Genomic DNA, 20,062 nt, shown 5'->3' on the forward strand with positions numbered 1-20,062 from the left:
TTATTATTGTTATTGTTATTATTATTATTATTATTATTATTATTATTATTATTATTATTATTATTATAGTTTAAATGATTTTAGCTCTACTAAGATTACATTTGACTGATGTTTTATATTTCACAGTTTTTCCCATATCTGAAAATGAAAAGTTAATGGGCCTTTGAGGTTTGCAGTCAATATTCAGTACCAACGTTTATTCAGTTTCCAGTTTTGGGGATCGAGCTGTCTGCATATTGTGATTATAAATACAGAGTAACCATCACTGCACTGATTCCTGAGGCCTACAGCTTTCCTTATTACTTCAATTTAATTACTTTGCACTCTGCACTTTATGCATGGGTATCATCCATATGCTTTGTGAGCATTAAATAGCCAACCAGCAGTCTTTACATGTCATCCACAGCAGGAGAGAGTTCAGCAGAGAACATGAAGGCCGCAGGACAAAGTCACGAACCCTCACGCTCAGACTGGATGTCTGCCAGACTTAACGTTCAGAGCCGTAGTGTTATCATCCACTATCAAACATGCAGAGAGTGAACAAGCACTACTGTTAGAGATGCTCGCAGTCAGGAGGGACACAGACTGGCCTGCATGTGGCTTTTCATGGCTTTTTTTTTAATAACAGCTAAGTGTCATAAAATTCTTGGTTCATCTTTTTCTAGTGTTTAAAGTAAACAGTCCATAGCAGCTCTATCTGGGTTCATTTCAAACAGCGTGTGTGCTCCTCCGCTCCATGTACCCGCTCCTGTTCAGTGCGCGCAGAGGAGCCGAATGAAACATGACCACATTCGACTTTTTTTTTTTTTTCTTCTCTCCCTGCCTTGACTCCTTTAGGATCATATAGCAGCAACTCTTGTTTCTGCGTCCTGTTGTGTTCTGTTGTATTGTGTATGGGTTGGCTGAGTGACGCGCCAGTAGGAGTCGGACTCTGCGCTGCAATAAAGAGGCGGTGGCAGCTGAGAGCGCATACCATTGGAGCGGAGAGGCGTCCCCCTCCAAACAACACAACCGCACCAGCACACCGCCGCCGTGCCTGCTCGGCTCAGCCCTCCCGTCTGAGCTCACGTCGGAGGAGGAGAGACGCGGCAGCGGAGGAACATGCTGCCGCTCCGGCCGTCTCATTAACTCATCCACACCGATAAAACGAGGCTGCTCAGCGGGTTACCACACACTGAACCTCCGGCAGGATCCTCCGAGCTGCAGAAGGAGATTTTTATTTTTTTTATTTTTTAATAAAGAACTGATTGGTAAGTTTCACTCAGTTTTTATATTCAGAATGAAAATCATAAATTCATGCAGCAACAGTGGAGGGAAACAAAGTTTTATATGAGACTGCTTAGATTTTATTAGAGTAAAATTATACATCGCGAACATATTTCGACATTACAGTTCACTTGTTCACTAATGTTGAAGTTTTTAAAGAATTGTTTCAGCCTGTGAAAGTTTTAAACAGTGCTGGGAGCACTGTGCAACAGGTGGATGACAATCAGTTCTTTGCAGTGATCGCACTAATATTCTGGTCAATACCACCTGGGACTTTCTACATGTGTTAAATTATATTTGGGGTTTAAAAAAAAGAAAAGAAATCAAATGAAGTGATGGGACAGTAGAGATGCGCTTAAACACGTAACTTTTCCCACTAAAACTCAGTGTGCTCACAGTGGTTGCATTTGAATTGATTCAATATAAAGGAGCAAAAACGTTTTTTTCTTTTTCGTTTTTTTTTAAATTTCTCAGCAGATGTGTAAATGTGAGACACACACATGGAATTTATGGTTTTTAAAAACCCTGTTCCTTCCCCTCTCTACGCACAAGCAAAACTCCAAATACAGTTTTGTGTCTTATGAGCACATGAATATTTGTTATTAGTCTGACAGAACTGTCTTTTAAATCCTGTTGCGTATTATTATTATTATTATTATTATAGTCCCATTGGGCTCGTTCGTCTCGCTCATTGATCCCGCAAATGAAGGTCAACCCGCTCTGATGCGTCTCAGGTCAGTGCAGCGTTAAACACAGATTTAAACGCAGACAATGGCTGCACAAGTCAGCTCAGTCTGAGCAAACACCAGCGCCATCAGAAGAATAAAGAGGAGAGGAGATCCCCTCTGAGAGCTCAGAGCTCTGACACCTTCACCCTCCGCTCGGCTTAGTCACACTCTCCCTCCGCGTCTCACTAATTAATGATGCTTAATGAAGCCCCGGATCAAAGGGGGTCCATATGCATCACAGAAGAGGTCTGTAGGGCAGGTGTGTCCAGTCGAAGCCAGAGGCCTCCTCCTCCTCCTCCTCCTCCTCCTCACGGAGATCAGGTCCTGGTGGAAGGGAAAGTGTCCCGCGCGGAGCCTGGGCGCTGCTGGCGGAGCAGCAAGAGAGCTGACGGTGGGGGGGTGGATGGCGGGGCTGAGGGGAGGGAGTTCATGCATGGATATGGGAAAGTGCGAAAGACTGGATTATTTATCTTAAATGTTACTCAGTAGGCAGAAGCATCCAGATCTTTGACTGAAGTAAAAGTATCTGCACCAGGCTCCATCACAATTAGAAGACTGACACTCATTTTAACTACAGAAGTATAATTAGTTAAAGATAATCCATGAGCATTATCACTCTTGCACAAAGTTATTGTGTGTATAAGTGTGTTAAACATGTAAGTGGCATTTGATGTGGCTTGTCAACAATTTGAAACTATCTTGTTTTGTAGGTTAACAAGTTTTATAAATAACTTCCTCGACTTCAGTAGCCTAGAGCCGCCTGGGACTGTAGATTCTGAATGTTTCAGACCTAAAGAAAGATGTTGTCCAGTAGATTTCTAACCACACCCCTCCTGCTCTTATCAAAGCCAAGGTACAAATACGTGATTTCAAATTTTTATTTTAGTGAAAGCCAAACTTAACCAAAAAAAGAAGAAGAAGAAAAAGATAATTGAGAACTGATGTTGCCACAAAACTAAAAATTGTTGACTTCTATCAGTGACCCTAATAACAGCCCTGACTTTACCGACTTTACTCTCTTTCATCTGATTCCTGCACTTATGCATTTGTGGATTATAGTTTTCTTATAACTCCCTGGTCGCAGTTAAACCAGGAGCCCCTTTTATACGGCCGCAAAATGTCACGCTTTTATTCTGTCTCACTGTTTCTGTATAAAGGTTACAAACACGGAATTGGGGAGGGGGCTGGGGAAGGGGAAGGGAGCTCGGCTAGTGGTTACCTGGTTTGTGGGGTAAAGACCCACTAGAGATGCCTAGATGTTTAAAGAAAGAAAGAAAGAAAGAAAGAAGCTCACAACATGCAAAACAACTGCTGCTAATTCTTTTTCTGACTCCTCTGTATGGATTCTTGTTTTTTTTTTTTCCAGTGAAATACTGAATATTTTTATTTTCCTTTTTTTTAATTTCACTTTTGCTGACCCGCTCACAGCTCAGATCTACAAGGGCCATGACATGATTTTAAAGGGCTTCAAGTCAAAAAGGCCTGTGAACTGCTTGGTTTCAGCTGTGACACAGTATGTGAATTAGTTATAATCAGCACCAATGAGCCAGTTTAGATTGTTTTCTTGCTGGAGCATGTTTTACTAGTTATAAACCTTTAAAATTTGGAGTGGTGGACCTTTAATGGAATATTTTCCTCTACTGTTTTTCCCGTCGTTTCGTTGCAGCTTCTGGGTGAAATTTAAATATACTGAGAAACAAATTACTGAAATCAGGCCGAACAGTATCCACCCTGTGTAAGTTTCAGCAAAGGCTGCTGAAACCCTCCAAATTCCAAAAAAAAAAAAAAAAAAGAGAGAGAGAGAGGATGTTTGCAGGATGTGTTTTGGAGCTGGGCCTGTTCAGTTGTGTAGAAGAAGAAGAAAAGTTCACATCTATGAATAACTTCTTCTGTGTCTGGTGTGTGTACAACACCCAGACTGGTTACATTTACATGGAGGTGAGAAGCAGCATCTCTTTAAAGAGATTCAGGGGGCCTCCTTTAAACTGTGATCCCGCTACATTGACCCGTCATGATGCTGAATCAAACGAAGCCGTCACGATGCAGCTCAGGGTGTGATTTCAGATAGCAGAGCTGGTGTTCCACAATCAGAGGCGTGACGTATAACACAACAGCATTTGTGTCTGTCCTCCCTTTCGACACAGACGTTGATCCGGCTCTGTGACCACCTCCATTGGTGGTGTATTGCCAGAACAACAAAAGCCCCCCCCCCCCCATCCCTCCATTCCATGTTTGTACATTTTACACAGAACAGTGAGGCGGAATAAACGTGCAGCACTCCCGTTAGAGACGGGGCCCAGAGCCTCTACCAAAGCAGAGGTTCCACATGGCTGTTTGGATCTGGAGGTCGCTGGTATGCAGACATCAAAGGGTTAAAGGTGAGGAGAGGCTCAGCAGCACACCACTTATCTCCTCTAATGACCTCCTAAGTAAAAGTCAATTACTTCTGCGTCATGATCAGAAAGGAACAGACCACGGGGGGCTGTTTGAGCTCCAGTGCTCCTCATTACAACGACTTCTCTGGAGTTTATTGGATGAGCCGCCTGGCCTCCGGCTCCAGGTTAACACATTTCTAATTCTTTTATTTACTGCATTTATTAAACTCTTTACACTACAGCATGTATAAAGCTGCACAGCGGTAAAAAAAAAAAAAAAAAAAAAAATCGCACTCTGTTTATTGTGTTAAGATGAATGTTTGTTTAAGCAGCACTGTGCTCTCCTGTGCAGGTGGTGAGGAAATGACTGAGTTATTTAGTGCATTACAGCTGCGAGTGAATTTACAATGCCATGCATTCTTCTTAAACTTAAAACAGCTTAGTTTGTCTTAGGCCCTGATGAGTTTTAGAGACACCAGGTTTCAACCTCAGCGAAGTTCGGATAACACTTCTTTCCAGCTCTGACTTCTCAAGTCGACTTCAACAAGCGTCCGATCGTGTTTATCCTCTGAGATCACTGACTCATACGCTGCATTCCACTGCTTCTTCTAGTCGATCTGTTTCTAAAATTATCTGTATCATTATCAGCATTAGTATTACTACACTGTAGTAAATCTTTTTCAATATAAAAACTGATTCCCTTAGTTTAATTCTTCCTGAATAGTCCAAAATAAAAGCTTCATTGCTGCATCAAATGAAATATTCTATATGTTTTGTGCATTTTTTGACATGTCCCCCAAATTCAGACTGAACTCTGGCATCTAAAACCAATCAGGGATGAGGGTTTGAGTTAGTCCACCAGGGCTGAAAAAGGCTGGAAAGGTATTTTCATTTTCTGAGATAGAAATAAAATCTTTAACCTGACACGCGCTCAGTAAAACGGTTTTAACCTGTCACAACTCATAAAGCCATAATCATAAATTACATCTCTGGTAACAAGTTAGTCGAAATACATATTTGTACTTTTCCAGGTTATGACCCCAGATGTGTTAGTTTCACTAAATCGCACAGTAAATGCTGATGGAAGAAGTAATGACGTCTTGTTCTAAGAACAGCAACAAGGAAAAAAATACTCAGTTAAAAAAAAAAAAAAAAAGACTCTGAATCCAAGATTTTAAATCCATAAATCTAAATAGAAAATATATTTTTAGGTTTAAGTACTAATGTTGAAAAATGGACTCTTCCAGTGTTGATCATATATTTCTAATACATGCGTGTGAACAATTATTCTTGGGTCACATATAACTTCATTATACGCTGTGTGTTTAGACTTTTTTTTTCCCCGTAATTTTTCAGTCTAATCTGAAAAAAAAAACAAAAACAAAACTACAGAAGTAATGACTGGTGGAAGAAGTGGAACAACAGTAATGTCAATGTAAAAATACTGTACATAGCAATGTTTCATATTTTGGTGCATTATGTTTATTGATTTTTTTTTTTTATAAGTAGTTGCCATTTAAATTTAATGTACCTTCTTAAATGCAGTAGAGAAACATCAAAAAAGTAGATTAGAACAGAGACATTTAGGTAAAGTACTGTATTAGTAAATTTAATTATCACATAAATGATGCAGTGACATAAAAAGTCAAATATATTTTCCTCTGAGAATCAACTGAAAACCCCAAACTGTGCCGAAACACCTTAGACTATGCGCTTTTGTGAGTCTGCAGAAGTCGTGCAGCAGTTGTGCGTCAGTGCAGACGTCTGCCGTATGACACGGTGAGGTGAGAGGAGTGGCCCGCGGGGCCTGTGCTCACTCTGAGAACAGGGGCTTGGAGCTGCTGTGGCTCCCGTCCATCAGCGTCTGCCTCAGACAAAGATACATTATTGTCTATTGTTATTCTGGCTTATCAAACCTGATTTAACAGCTCACAGGTATTTCTCTGGCTGAATACTGTCATTCTGTTTCTCTGCCCTCAACAGCCCTGGGCATGTTATGTTTCTGGGGAACAGGAAACACCCCCCCCCCCCCCCCCCCCCCCCCCCCCCCACACACACACACACACACACACACACACACACACACACACACACACACACTGCCTTTTCTTTGTCTGACTCATTTGTCTGTGTGTGTGTGTCAATGCTGCCAAGTGTTTTGTGTACACCTTTGCTGACACATTTACCACACACACGTTTATCTTATTGTCTTGGTACACTCGTGAGGACCATCAATTAAAAGGATACAATTTACAAGTCAGTGTAGCATTATTTATTTTGATTTATTTTCAGTTATTCTTGCTTTTGACTTTCATGCTTTACACATCACAGATCTGCAATTCAGCTCTTTAACCAGAACCATGATCTAAGCGGAACCATGATCTAACCAGAACCGTGCTGCAAATGAGCGAATATTCAACTGTGAAGTTAAAATTAAAACTGTGTAGAAGAAAAAGAAAACTACAGTGTGGATCCAACAGCAAGGGCCTTTCACACTCACAGCCTAAATAAGCTGACAGTGAGGTCCCCTCCCCTGAACGGCTTTATCAGCCTGCCACACTGGATGTGTATTGGCTCCTGACAGACGTGTGTGTTGTTGTTGTATGGGGTGTAGGGAAGCACCAGGGTTCGTGGGTTGGTGGGGGTGGGGAGTGAGCGCATCGGTGATCTACATATCAAACATATTTATGGATTTCATCAGGAAGTTAGAAATGTTTTACTTTTATTATAAGTGTAACCAAGCAGCAAAGTGTACTCACCAAATATACCATGAACCACCAGCCTTTAAAAGACCTGCAACCATGCCTTTCAAATCAATAGAACTAAAAATCTTGTTTTCCACAACCATATCCTGCCTAAAGGTGGGTGGATGAGATCCATTTATGAGTCAAAAATGTATGAATCTCAACAATGATGGTATCAGTGATCAAGTTAAAATGTGCTTTCCCTTTTACAATGCTAGTGCCGCCCCTGCTTGTGAATTAGTCACAGCTCTTACTTTTTTTTTCTCTAAGGTGAGATGAAAACCTGGACATCGAGTACAGAGCTGGAGTCAGCGATTACTGACTCACTGGCATCTTAGATCCTCGTGGCTGTCTTCAAAGACTTATTATAAACATTGTGAAAAAGAAACAAGGCACAAAATTGAATATTTTCATCTGCTAATGTTTATTTTGTCTCTACCAGAGGACCAGCTGGATTTTGTGTAGCAGCCATGGGCAGCAAGACTCTGCCAGCACCAGTCCCTCTTCACCCGTCCCTCCAGCTGGCCAACTACTCCCTCCTCCAGAGCTCCACAGGCCTCCAGCTGCCAGCAGATCATTTTCACAGCATCTACAGCTTCAGCGCCCTACACGCCATCCATCTCCATCAGTGGACCCTCGGCTACCCACCTTTGGCTCTGCCCCGCTGCACCATTTCCAAGCTGCCTGCCCAGTTCTCCTCCATGGCCTCCATCCCCATATTCCCTCATCTCTTGCAGCCCAAGCAGGGCTCAGCAGGGCTGCTGCAGAGCTCCAAGAACAAGCCCCGCTTTGACTTTGCCAACCTGGCGGCAGCAGCCACCCAGGACGATCATCTGAAGGCAGAGGACCTGAGCGTGACAGGTGCTGCTGCTGCCGCCGCTGCAGCACAGGCTTCATCTCACCACTCGACCTCAGTCGGCCTGGGATGCCTCTTGGATGTGACCAAACTCTCCTCACCGGAGCGCAAGTCCAGCCGAGGCCGACTGCCCTCTAAGACCAAGAAAGAGTTTGTCTGCAAGTTCTGTGGCCGCCATTTTACCAAATCCTACAACCTTTTGATCCACGAGAGGACGCACACGGACGAGAGGCCGTATACCTGTGATATCTGCCACAAGGCCTTCAGAAGACAGGACCACCTCCGGGACCACAGGTAAGAAGCAGGCTCGATCGAAGCCTATCAAGTCAGAGAAAAATACAGGGTTACCGTCTGAAACTGTCAGTCTGACGTGCATGCACATCACACTGCGATTGGCCAGGTGAGGTAACGAGATCTGAACCCCCTCTCTAATTCACATTTTAACTAAACTCCCCAAACTCATCTGTTTGAAGCATACTGAAGCCTTTGGCCTGACTGAACCAGACCACATACTGTACCTGACAACATGTTTTTCTTTCCCATTATACGTACAATAACTACACAGTGAATTCCTGTATTTCCTAGAATGTACTGAGTAATTCTGTAAGTATAACGGTTGGACAGGGATCGTATACCAGCCCTGTCTCCGTCTAAGTCCTGTCTCACTGAGCTTTTCAAACATCTCCTACACACAATATTTATAATGCTGACTTTATTGATGATCTTTTCAAACATGTGACACCACGTCTGCCCAGGAGGCGTAGTGTGAGGAGCGCGTAGGCAGAGCAGCGGCAGTTTCACTTCTTCATCTGCACATGATGCGTTCAGGCACAGCAAGGAGTGTAGGTCAACTGTATTTTGGCAACGGTTAGAGCCCCACATGCAGTCCTTATATAAAATTGAATAAAGTAGACTTGTGTAGTGTAAAAATACACATTGTGGTGCGTTTAGTGAGACGCGAGCAGCCTGTGTTGACAGAGAGAAACTTAACTGTTACATCTGTTACGTCAGATGTGAATGAGATGCGCCACCGAAAGAAGCCGCTGAAACGCCTCCTGTGTGGACACGCTGTAAGACATGATGGAGAAAGGTTTAGTTGTTCAATGCTAATTGTACAAAGAATACAGCGATTGGCCCAAAGCGAATTATAATTAACACTCTGCATTTGATTACCAGCATGCAGAAAGACTTTTATTTTGTCCTGCTTTTTTAGGGTGTGACAGGGTTAGTGAAGAGCTACAGAATTTACATGTAAGATTTTTATTTCTTTGGGCTTTGTCAGCGCAACAAGATGATACAAGATGCTGAGCGTGTCCAAATGACTGCTCAGTGTGTAGTGTGGGTGTGAGAGGAAGTTTTGAGAGCGGTCATTGACTGGTGATCTCAGTGTTTGTGCTTGTCCAGCAGCGTGATTCAGTGCAATGAATTCAAGTATTTGGAATTGGCATCAGTGTATAATTAGCATGACATTAGCAAATATCTGGTATTACAGCTTTTTACACTGCCTCGGGTTGTGTAGGAAATGTTAGAAACACTAACTGACCACAAAGGAATGATATAACAAAAAATATGGCTGGGAAAGTCGATGCAGTGAATTACCCAGAATATAAAATCAAGCTGTGTGAAGGCGTATTCAGACAGAACATGAAGAGAATTTTGACTTCACATAGTTTGCTTTTCTGCGTTGATTCGCCCCAGACGACCTACATCCTGACTGCACAGACGTTAGTCAAAGGCTAGCTAGAAATAGACACAGCTGCTGTGTCTATGGAGGTGTGCCTGATCTTAGCCTGATCGCAGAACTCACCAGCAGTTCCATTACTTTCTTTCTTTCCCCATCACCCAGTCTCTCTCCATTTTCCTCTCATCTCTGTATGTTTTATCAAACACATTCCAAAAACCCCAGGACAAGCGCAAATTTTGGGGTTCAAGCTGGGGCGCTTTCCATTCGTACGAACGCGCCTTCGCTTCGGCTCATACCACCCTGGACAAATTTGTGTCTAATTGCACCCACTTGCGTCTTTTCCATTCCGCTTCCAACAGTAGTAACGAGAACAGTAAACTGTTTCTTGGTGAACAACAGCAGGGTGCAGGGACTATGTGCAGCTTTCTGAGGTTGGTGCCATTTTACCTGTGCGCATACACACACAAACAAATCCTGCGCTATAGCCTGTGCCTGCAGGAGGTAAGAAACTGGATAGAGTTTGTTTTGTCCGAGATGAGGACTGGAGTGAGCTGGGTCTGTCACAGTAAGAGGGGAGATAAGGCCTCTGCAGAGCCTATACCACCATGTGAAAACTCATCTGTTCCTGAACTACTACAGCATCCAATCAGAAACACTCACACGAATTGTTGCCGAAATAATGTTGTTTCGTTTGGAGGACATGTTGGAAGGGCGATGAGGCCTTGACCATTCAGTACAAATGATGATGTTCTGACATCTGACACGATTCTGCTACATGTTAACTAACCAGCCACTGTGTTGTCTTCCTCCTGCAGGTACATTCACTCCAAAGAAAAGCCCTTCAAGTGTCAGGAGTGCGGGAAGGGCTTCTGTCAGTCCAGGACTCTGGCTGTCCACAAAACATTACACATGCAGGTCAAGGAACTGAAGCCAGCCAAGATCAAGTGATTCACTCCCCCAGCAGGGAGGGGACGGGGACACTGGAAAAACATGACCAAAGACAGTAACAACAGGCAAAGAACAACCAAAGACCTTTTCATTTCAGCTGTAGAGAGAGAGAGAGAGAGAGAGAGAGAGAAAGAGAGAGAGAGAGAGAGAGAGAGAGAGAGAGAGAGAGCGAGCGAGAGACGCCTCTGTTTCCACGTGAACACTCCTCAAGGATGAAATATTTTACCAGACAATTCTTAAAGAAATAATACAGAAATAAGGCTTAGTGGAGAAGTGTATTCTTAGTTATCAAAGCCTGATTTGGCAGAAAACCCAGTGGATGTGTGGAATGTGAAATGGACCTTAACAAAAAAAAAAAAACCCTTGTGGCTGCTCAGTGCAAATCCTTTGCTCAGAAGCTTACAATCCAAAGACTTTAGAAAAGGGACACAACTCTTATGCATTTTTTTTTAACAAAAACTGAGAATGATCAAAGCCATGTTAGCATAGACAAATTTTCATCCTTTTCAATATCACATTCCAATGATATTTTTGTACAGATGCATTATATCAAAAAAATGTATTTTTGCACTTTAACCTGATTATTGATTATTTACATATATCACTGGATTTCTTAAACTTATTTTCAAAATGAATAATCATTTCTAAATAATAAAATATTTTACTGTAACTGCTTTGGCCGTGTGTCTGAGTCTGTCTGACAGAAATGTTGCTCTGTGGCATAAGAATATGGTCATTAGTTACTGCATGTAATTCAGTGCAATACTTACAGATTCAAATATTGTAAGGGAAGAAAATGCTACTAGATAAAGAGGTGCTAATTGTAGTTTACCTTCACCTTGTGTACCTTCACATTAAGTTACATTACATTGACAAGACACTTTGTCCAAAGAAGCACACAAGGCTAAAGGTTTACAGCCATGATGATGGCTTTGTAGGCTGCACTTGAGCTACATGCTTACATCAGCATGCTAACACACTTACAGTGATAATGCTTGCATGTTGATGCTTAGCCGGTAAAATGTTGCATGTAACGGTCAGACATTTGCTTAATCAGCCCCAGTTACAGCTCAGGCTGCTTGGAACTTTGCAGGCATTTGGTTATAAACCAAAGTTATTGGACAAAATGAAATTCTGACTAAAATCAAAGTCATTCTGATTCATCCTGTGGAGACAATGACTTTATAACCTCACAGCAAACCATGCAATAGTTGCCGAAATATTTCAGTAAAGGAGTCAACCTCATGGTGGTGCTAGATGAAAAGTCAGGGGTTCACCAAAGTCAGGAGGATTCCCTGGGCATCATGAACGTCTCTACAAAAATTTCACAGCAATCCTAGAAAAGGCTGTTGAGATTTTTAAGTCTGGACCAAAGCGTTGAACCGACCAGCTGACACTGCAATCCTGAGAGCCGTGCTGCTGCATCCTGTAAAATACACTGTAACTCCACTGAAACCAGCTACATGTCAGAAACTAGAAGTCTACCCCCTCCCAAACAAACGACTTAGAGCTTGAACAATGCTCCAGTACAACCACTTGATATTCTGACACCTCAAACCTCTTGTGTGTTGTTTTAGAAATGTTTCAGCATTCCTCTCCTGTCATAAGGAAACACACCCACTCCACACCTACTGTACGTCACACGCTCTGATCACAGCTGCTAACAAAGCAGCACACTCAGCTGTACAGAAAAGCAGCACACACTGTTGTGTTGCAGTGCCACATCCATCCATGTCCAGTGGAGTGTGAGATGATCGTGTTGAGGGGTTTTGAACCAGCCTGACAGAGTGTAGAGTCAGATCTGAAACCTCAGTTTACTGCTCAGAGTAAACTAAGGAGTGTCTGTTATGGAAGAAATACTGGACTGAATGAGGGAGAGATTTAAAGTGTGGTTTCATACACAACTGATCTGTCCACCTGTCACTCAATGTGGACATTGTTACAGAGACAAGGAGTCAATATCAAGTACATCTTGACACATGATGTTGTGCAAAACTTTTTCATATCAGAGTCTCTTGTACCTGCGTCTAATTATAAACAGTATGTAAAGTTTTGAACAGATAATCACTGATGGTGTCTATTCTCCTACAACAAGTCCCCTTAGACTCTTTTTTTTTTTCCAGATACATGCTTGTTCCAGAGGAGTTTTATTTTTATGGTGGTCAAGTTGCAGTTATTTTTATATTTGTTTTTGATCCGCTCATGTTTCCAAAGGAAAAAAAAGTAGGGGCTTTAAACACTGGTGGGTTTCATGGGTCGCCACAAAACTCCCTGTAGACATGTTGAACTCTACTGGAGCAATGAACACCATTCTTTTAGAAGATATCCCACAGGTGTTCAACTGGGTTGAGATGTGGTGATGGTGAAGGCCATAGAATAGGATTCACTAGTCAATATGCAACACTCATTGATGGCTAGAAACACTCACAGCTAATGCTCGCACTTCACCCGTACAATGCAGACTTACTTCAATGACCAGATAGATAGTAGATAGAATAAAGACAAGAACAGTTTGTGAGAATCTGCAGAATCTCATTTCTTATTTAAGCTTAAGACAGGTGGAGGATTTATTTTAAAAAGATAAATCCTTACACAGATAAGTCTGTGTAAGTGAACAGGTACGATCAGTCTTTTCTTACTAGTCATAGTGCATTAAATGAAAGTGGTGCTGGTGTGTGTTTCTGTGTGTGTGTTGTGTGAGGGGGGATTATGTGTGTTGGCGTTTCTAGTGCGTCATGCAGGAAGAGGACTCCTGGTCCAGGGGAAGAAGGAGAGCTGAGCGGATGGTCGGCCTGTTGCTCACCGTTTCTCTTAAAGTCAGGAACTCATCAGTCTGTCATCAAGTCCCCGAGTAGCCAGGGACACACGCACACATACACACAGACACAAGCACACACACACACACGCACACATCTGGGCAGCTTGAGATGGCAGGGGATGGTGTACGTGACATAAGGCTTGTCGAGTTTGTGGCAGAGGGGACACTGGCTCTGCTCCTTGGCCTCCTGTCCTCAGGCGGCTGGCAAGATTACAGACCTTAACTGCAGTATGGAGACAGTGAGGGAACAAAGAGCACTGCTACCAGACACTGGGAGGACAAATATGTCGTTTTTCCGACGGTCTGTGGGATCCAAGGCTGCTGGTGGGCACCAGCGGTCACGTTCTGTTGCATGGCCATTGTAGGGGCTGATAGTGTACTTTTTGTGTTCCTCAGAAGGAACCACGTAGGCACCAGGTGGTTTTAGCCTGAGCCACAGTCTGTGGTTGAATGATAAATTATACATTTTGGAGATTCAGTTCCCATCATTCTTTGAGCAATGTAAACAGGAAGTCTACTGTTGCAATGCTTTATAATTGTTAGCAGTTAAAGGATAGGTTCATAAAACAATACTCACAGGCCCCGTGTACATTGAAACATTTATGTTTCAGTGTACACGGGGTCGCTGTAATTACTCCTCTTTCCAAACTGGCTGCAGAGAGACTGGATTCAGAAGTGATTTAAACGTAAGCGACGGGGGGCGAAATCTACAGTCACTGTTCTGTGTTACATTCTTAAGTTCAGCTGAAACTAACACGAGACTTCAACAGTCTGAGTTACACCAATGAAACTGATTACCTCCCATAATTACAGTCTTTTTAGTTCAAAATTCCTTTAATGTATTTCTACAGACAGCGTTTACTTGTTGAGCCGCACAGGACGGTAGTTAGAAATGCACAGAGGGAATAAAGTATTTAAAAACACAGTAACACTGAAAGTTTGTCTTTGTGACAGTTTTGAATGAAAGTTAAAACAAAATGTGTTATTATCCTCTTGAAATATTCAAATGCAGACCATACAAAGCTTATTATGAAATGAAATTACTGAGATTATTGGTGTGCATTTTGTTGTATTGAATGGTCTCAGCAGTGAGAGCATGCAGCTACAGTAAGCCCCAAGGGGAAAAGTTGGATTAGGATGATTGTGACGGCCTCTGACTGGCAGAGTCACCAAAAAAAATGTTATCAAATATAATAATAATAATAATGATATATATTATATTTACATAAGGTTATTTTTTTTTCAACATCAAATTGTTAACCCATCATCATTTATAGAATATTTTATTTACAATGTACAAATATAACTAATGTTTTCTTTTTCTATTGTTTTTGAAAAAAAAAACAAAACAAAACAAAAAACACAGTGAATGGTACTTGCTAGCAGTGAATTGTGAGCGAAGAGCGCTGGTGGAGCATCATGCCTCATCTTACTCAAGAAAAATCTGTCTTCCAAAAACAAAAAGAAAGAAAAGAAAGCGCGACAGTTAAGTGTCAACTAATTCTTCACAAAGAAAGGTAGCTGAGCGTGTCGGACTTCAGAGAGCAGCATATGGCTGTTTTTCAGAGCACCAGAGAAAACCTGATTCGTATCAATGTCGCAAAAAGTACAAAAGGTAAGTTTGTTGATTTTGGACCAGCCAGCAAACACAACAATTGGAATTTCTGGACACTACATGCAAACCACTGCTGTGATTTAATCTGTATATAGGAAGTAGACAATATATTCCACACATTCTCCCCACACACACTGCACAAGCTCTCCCTGTGTGAAACTACAGTATATGATAGTAGGTACCTGCTGCTTATTGAAGTGGATGTTTACCATGGAAGCTCTATCAACACTGAGGGGAACGACTTTCCCCCCCTGGCCTTGGCTTTACCTCTGTGTCCTCTGGGCCAGGGGGAAATGTCATTCACTGCTACTGTCCTAACTGAATGATTTAGGAAGGGCTGGCAGAGGGCATGGAGCGGGTAAGGCGGTGCTTCACACAGTAGACGTCGCTCTGGGCCACTGACACGTTTATGGTTTCCAACCCGGCAGGGTGAGTCGGAGGGTGGCAGGATGGACGCACAGTGAACTGACAGATACAGAGCCGACAGGGACCGGCTGTTCCCTCCCAGGCTTCCTCCAGCGAGGGAGGAAAATGGAAGGAAAAGTCAGCCCCCCCTCTCCTTTCTAACAATTATAGAGCAGGATCAGAGCAGGCCAGGAAGGTGAAAGCAGGTCTTGATGAAAATCACTTCCACGTGGTTGATGGCCTCTTCACCCTGCTATAGTAGGGTTACACAGACATAATGGCACAAGGCTTATTGTAACAACTACCTCTACTGGAGACCACGGCGAACACTTTCAGATTGAATAGGCGATAGTGATAATGAAACAACAGCCTGCAGCAGTATTGCATTGGGGCACCATTAAAACCAGGCAATGGTTGCTAAGACCTTAACATGTCAGCAGTGTAACTGTTTCCCAGGGATCAGCAGGGTTAGTAATGTCAGATCCTCACATAATGATTCCTTTTGATTTTGATGACCCTCCACTGACCTTTTCTCTAGTGCTACTGCCAGGCCATTGTTTGTGCTTCTCAGACTTCTAATTCTACACACAGCAATTAAATTAGCCGACATCATTCAGTTTCAATTTCTCTAGAGCCACTGTGTAAAGGGATCTGTGGTCATTGGATTAGTCACAGATTTATGCAAATGCACTACCAGATTCAACTACTACAAATGACTTCCTCAGAGTGTATGCTTTTTTTGGACATTAGCATGGTCAAACATAATGCCATTGTATTGACTTGACAACTATACGATGACAAAGTCCAGTTTGTCCAGGGGGTGGCATTAGAGGAAAGGTCCTAAGGTCATTCAGATTGAAAGAATATATTTCATTGGGTGTGTGTTTCTTGCCATTGTGGCTTATACAGATGCAGCAACCTACAGTAACAGTTAGACTCATGGCGATAGATGGTGTGTTTATACAGTACCAACAGAGAATGGTGAAGAACTGCTGTGGTTGCATTGAAATATTGTTGTGTCATGAAGTGCCGTGCTACAATCTGCCGAGTGAGTCTGAGAGCTGTACAGCGGCATCACTGATCAGCAAACAGCACATCCTGATGGATTTCCATCCTCACTGGGGGGACACCAATAATGCAAATTTAAAGCCAACATCAAGTTTGCTACAAGAGGATAAAATACACTGGCACTTGTTTATTAAAAAAATACAAAGACTTACCCAACCCCCACCTCAGACTATGTTTCTGATATGCTAATCTCAGCACACATGCCACTCCTGAAACTCTCCAGACCTGTTCAGAAACAGACTAAGGTCTGGCCATAGGGTGCTGTCTCAGCCCTGCAGGACTGCCTCAAAAGCACTGATGAAGCAGCAACTTCCTTTGGGGACCATATTGATCTGGAGGAGTACACAAAGACTACGTCAGTAAACCAGAAGTAATGGCTGACAGAGGAGTCATTGCTGAGGATCTACAACAGGGTAAATACAGTATTACATATATGACCCTACTTGAGAAAAGAGTGTGTCGGGTTTTTTCCTACATGTTTTCCAGGTGTGTTTTTGCTTGTGCCACCACATCACAGCCACTCTATACCTTGTTCACCTGTCTCAGGTAAACAGGCAGTCAGACCTTACAGGCCCTAGAGGTACATGTGTGGAGTACAGGGTCAGTAATGGAAATGGAAAGCTGCCTCACACGTTAAATTGTAGGTTAAGGATTAGAACATCAGGTATGGAGTGGCCAACAAATAGACCCTCATTTCCTAATTCTTCTTCTTCTTACAAAGAAAATAAGGGCAACTTAAAACTGGAGCTTTATTAGCACTGCAGAAAGTAAATCCAACATACGGATTAAAAGTTCTGAGACGTTATGACACATCTTGTCATTAAATTTTTTACCAACCTTCCTCACATGCTTTCCTCTCCTGGCATCAACAAGAGGAAACACGAGGAAACTGGCCTGTTGTCTGAACAAACAATTAAAGCGGTTTGTTCTATAAACCACTAAAACGTACACTATTTCCTCACTGAACAAACTGCTCATTATGGAAATAGAACATAAAAACATAACTGAAGATTAAACTCATGAACTGTACTGGATCTACTGGTTGTTTTAATTTACAGTCTCGTGTTAACTACAAACCCAAACCCACAACAGTTTATCTTGAATTAAAGGGGGAGAACATGAAATTTCCAAGCTCCGTCGTATGTCAGGCTTTAATTTTACATCAGTCAAATCTCAATGAATCACTGAAACAAATTCTTACACGGTAAGGTGTCGCATGATGTTTTCATTTGATGGAAACAGGTTTCGACATGTCAGTGACTCTGATGTCAAGATCAATTTCAACTTCACTGACAGAGTTTAGACAGTCTGGCAGTTTGCACCAAAGCTCAGATAATGTCCAAATCACGAATGTTCTCAGTCTCAGTTTTATGGCTGCATGTCCGTTAGTACAAGTGAAATATTTGTCCTTTTGGTGGTGCTAAAGTAAAAGTCAGGAGGTGACCCACATCATTTGCATTCAAACAGTATCCACAGTAAATCTGCATAAAAACCACGCAGGTGTCTTTCTTTCAGCTAAAATGTTGGATGGACAAACCAGCTGACGTCACCACCTTTAGGTCCTGTGGCAGGTGGTGTAAAACATCGCTCTGCTGCAGGGATCTCAGGTGCCCATCTGAGATGGATTCAAACTCATTTGGATTTTGGTTGCGTGTTAAACAAGTATCACAGAACGCAGCATGCTGCACTGATTCATTTGTTCTGGCTCTCGCAAGTCGTCATCTCAATTTGTTCAGATTTTTATTTCTCAGAGGAGTTCACATGGACAGCCCCTTTCATATTTATTGTATATGCACATACTGTTTGAATAATAACCTTGTGTACAGGTTATGTAAGTAAGACACTGCACCATACTGTGGAGGTGCTGAGCAGCTCCTTCAGCAGCAGACTTCCACATCCAGGAAGAAGCACCACCACTGGTCCTTCATTCCCTCTGCTGTCAGACTGTACAACTCAGCTGTTTAGTTGTACTCTGGTCTGATCTAACTTTTTCATCTGTCCATGGTGGATCTGTGCAATATTCAGTAGTCACAGTATCCTACTCATCACACCTCCATCATTGTGTAAATTTGTACATAGCCAGTTTTTACTGTTTTGTATCTTTAACTTTTTTTTAAGATTGCAAAAAGCTATTTTTTTTGGCACATTTCTTCTACTTGCACACTTTATGCACTTTATGTTTTTTCTTGTGAGCCGCCTAACAAGTCAATTTCCCTACTGTGGGATCAATAAAGTCTCATCTTAAACACAAAATAAAATATTGAATTAAACAACAATTGAATGGGCTGAGGCAGTTGTGTAATTCATGTAATTATTCTCAACCATACATTTTATTTCAAAAGAATTCATGCTTAATGCTCCTGTCAAACACAGTAGCTCAAACATATCTTCCTCCAATGTAAAGAGTAGACTATCATCCCAGGAAATAATCCAGTATCAGTCTTTCTGCCTGAACATGACCTGTGTGGTGTTTTTTTTGTTTTGTTTTTTTATTTACAAAGGCATGTAGCAGTGTAAATTATAACTGTCAGTAGCAAAAGTGTCTTTATAGAGGCTCAAAACCCTGTATGGAGAAGGACAGGGTGGATGGGTAAAGAAAGCATGAGAGACAGCTGTTTCTTTCTGCAACAGTCAACACTGGATTGTTATAGTTCACTGCTGTGCAGCCAGGAACACGAGGGAAGAGGACTGGCTGGTGCTTGAATTCAAAAGGTCCTTTCTATTAAAATCAAAACCACTGGATAAGATCCAGTGTCAGAAAACAGAATTTAAACAACTGAAGATCATCCAAAATGGAGAAAAACTACAGAAACAGACACTCTGGTCCAAAACTCAAAAGTCCTAACTTCTGGGAGAACAAAACATCAGAGGTAGGTCAAAGGGGGAAACAAAAGGCAAATCCAGGAGGGTGCACAGGCAAGATTACTAACAAGAGAATCCAGGAAATGAACCAACACAAGAGCAAGGACACAGGTCAAACACAGGCAGAGACACAGACAAACTGACAAGGACACAGGGGAACAACCAGACTTATAGACACAAGGTAATAGGTAACAGGTGAAACCAATTAGGGCGGGGCAGACAATCACAAATAGAGGGAAACTAGACTAAAGACTAAGACAAGATACACGAGGGTTAGGAAATACTAAACCAAACTTCAGAAACTAAAACGAGTGACAAGATTTCCTCAACAATACTGAAAGCAATTCAAGAAACTAAACAGGAATTCACATCCCAACCCAGTTCAACAAAAGTTCCAGATATGAGTTCCCAGAGTCTATATAAGTCTAAAGCAGTTCAAACAGCCCCCTTTAGAGGCTGACCAGAACATGGATTCTTTTAACCTTTCCCATACAAGTAGCTAATGGATGGGTAGATGGATGAAGTGGTGTGTGGTGCAACCTGGTTTAATTTTGTGACCCATGAATCCACTTCATTAGAACCAAAGTCATGGCTGTTGAAACCATCTTCAAGTAAACAACTAACAATGCATTTCTCATGTTAACCTTAATCTTAATCAAACTTTAATCAGAACACTTCATCAGATCAAGAAAC

The 20,062-nt window shown here is 42.1% G+C and overlaps 1 protein-coding gene and 1 long non-coding RNA gene across 3 annotated transcripts in view; one reads left to right on the forward strand and one right to left on the reverse strand.

Annotated features, from left to right (window-relative positions):
- LOC121197146 overlaps positions 1-20,062 on the reverse strand; it is a 208,200-nt gene that overhangs the window by 164,204 nt on the left and 23,934 nt on the right. The gene's annotated exons all lie outside the window — the stretch shown is intronic.
- Positions 986-11,006, forward strand: osr1 (odd-skipped related transcription factor 1). 2 transcript variants are annotated; one of them, XR_005896224.1, is made up of 4 exons: positions 986-1,250; positions 7,556-8,263; positions 10,469-10,700; positions 10,735-11,006. XR_005896224.1 is itself a non-coding variant. In XM_041060554.1 (3 exons), exons 2-3 carry the CDS (start codon positions 7,584-7,586, stop codon positions 10,599-10,601), a joined length of 813 nt encoding a protein of 270 aa, XP_040916488.1. In that variant the 5' UTR covers positions 986-1,250; positions 7,556-7,583; the 3' UTR covers positions 10,602-11,006. The 2 variants fall into 2 exon arrangements, 1 of the variants encoding a protein (XP_040916488.1); XM_041060554.1 differs by having other exon boundaries at positions 10,469-11,006.

The sequence above is a fragment of the Toxotes jaculatrix genome, chromosome 17, assembly GCF_017976425.1.
Source record: "Toxotes jaculatrix isolate fToxJac2 chromosome 17, fToxJac2.pri, whole genome shotgun sequence".
NCBI lineage: Eukaryota > Metazoa > Chordata > Actinopteri > Toxotidae > Toxotes > Toxotes jaculatrix.

Bases quoted from the DNA above. Each gene is read 5' to 3' on its own strand.
- osr1 (XM_041060554.1), top strand. From the start codon at position 7,584: ATGGGCAGCAAGACTCTGCCAGCACCAGTCCCTCTTCACCCGTCCCTC. The intron at 8,264-10,468 runs GTAAGAAGCAGG...TTCCTCCTGCAG, and splicing joins GACCACCTCCGGGACCACAG to GTACATTCACTCCAAAGAAA.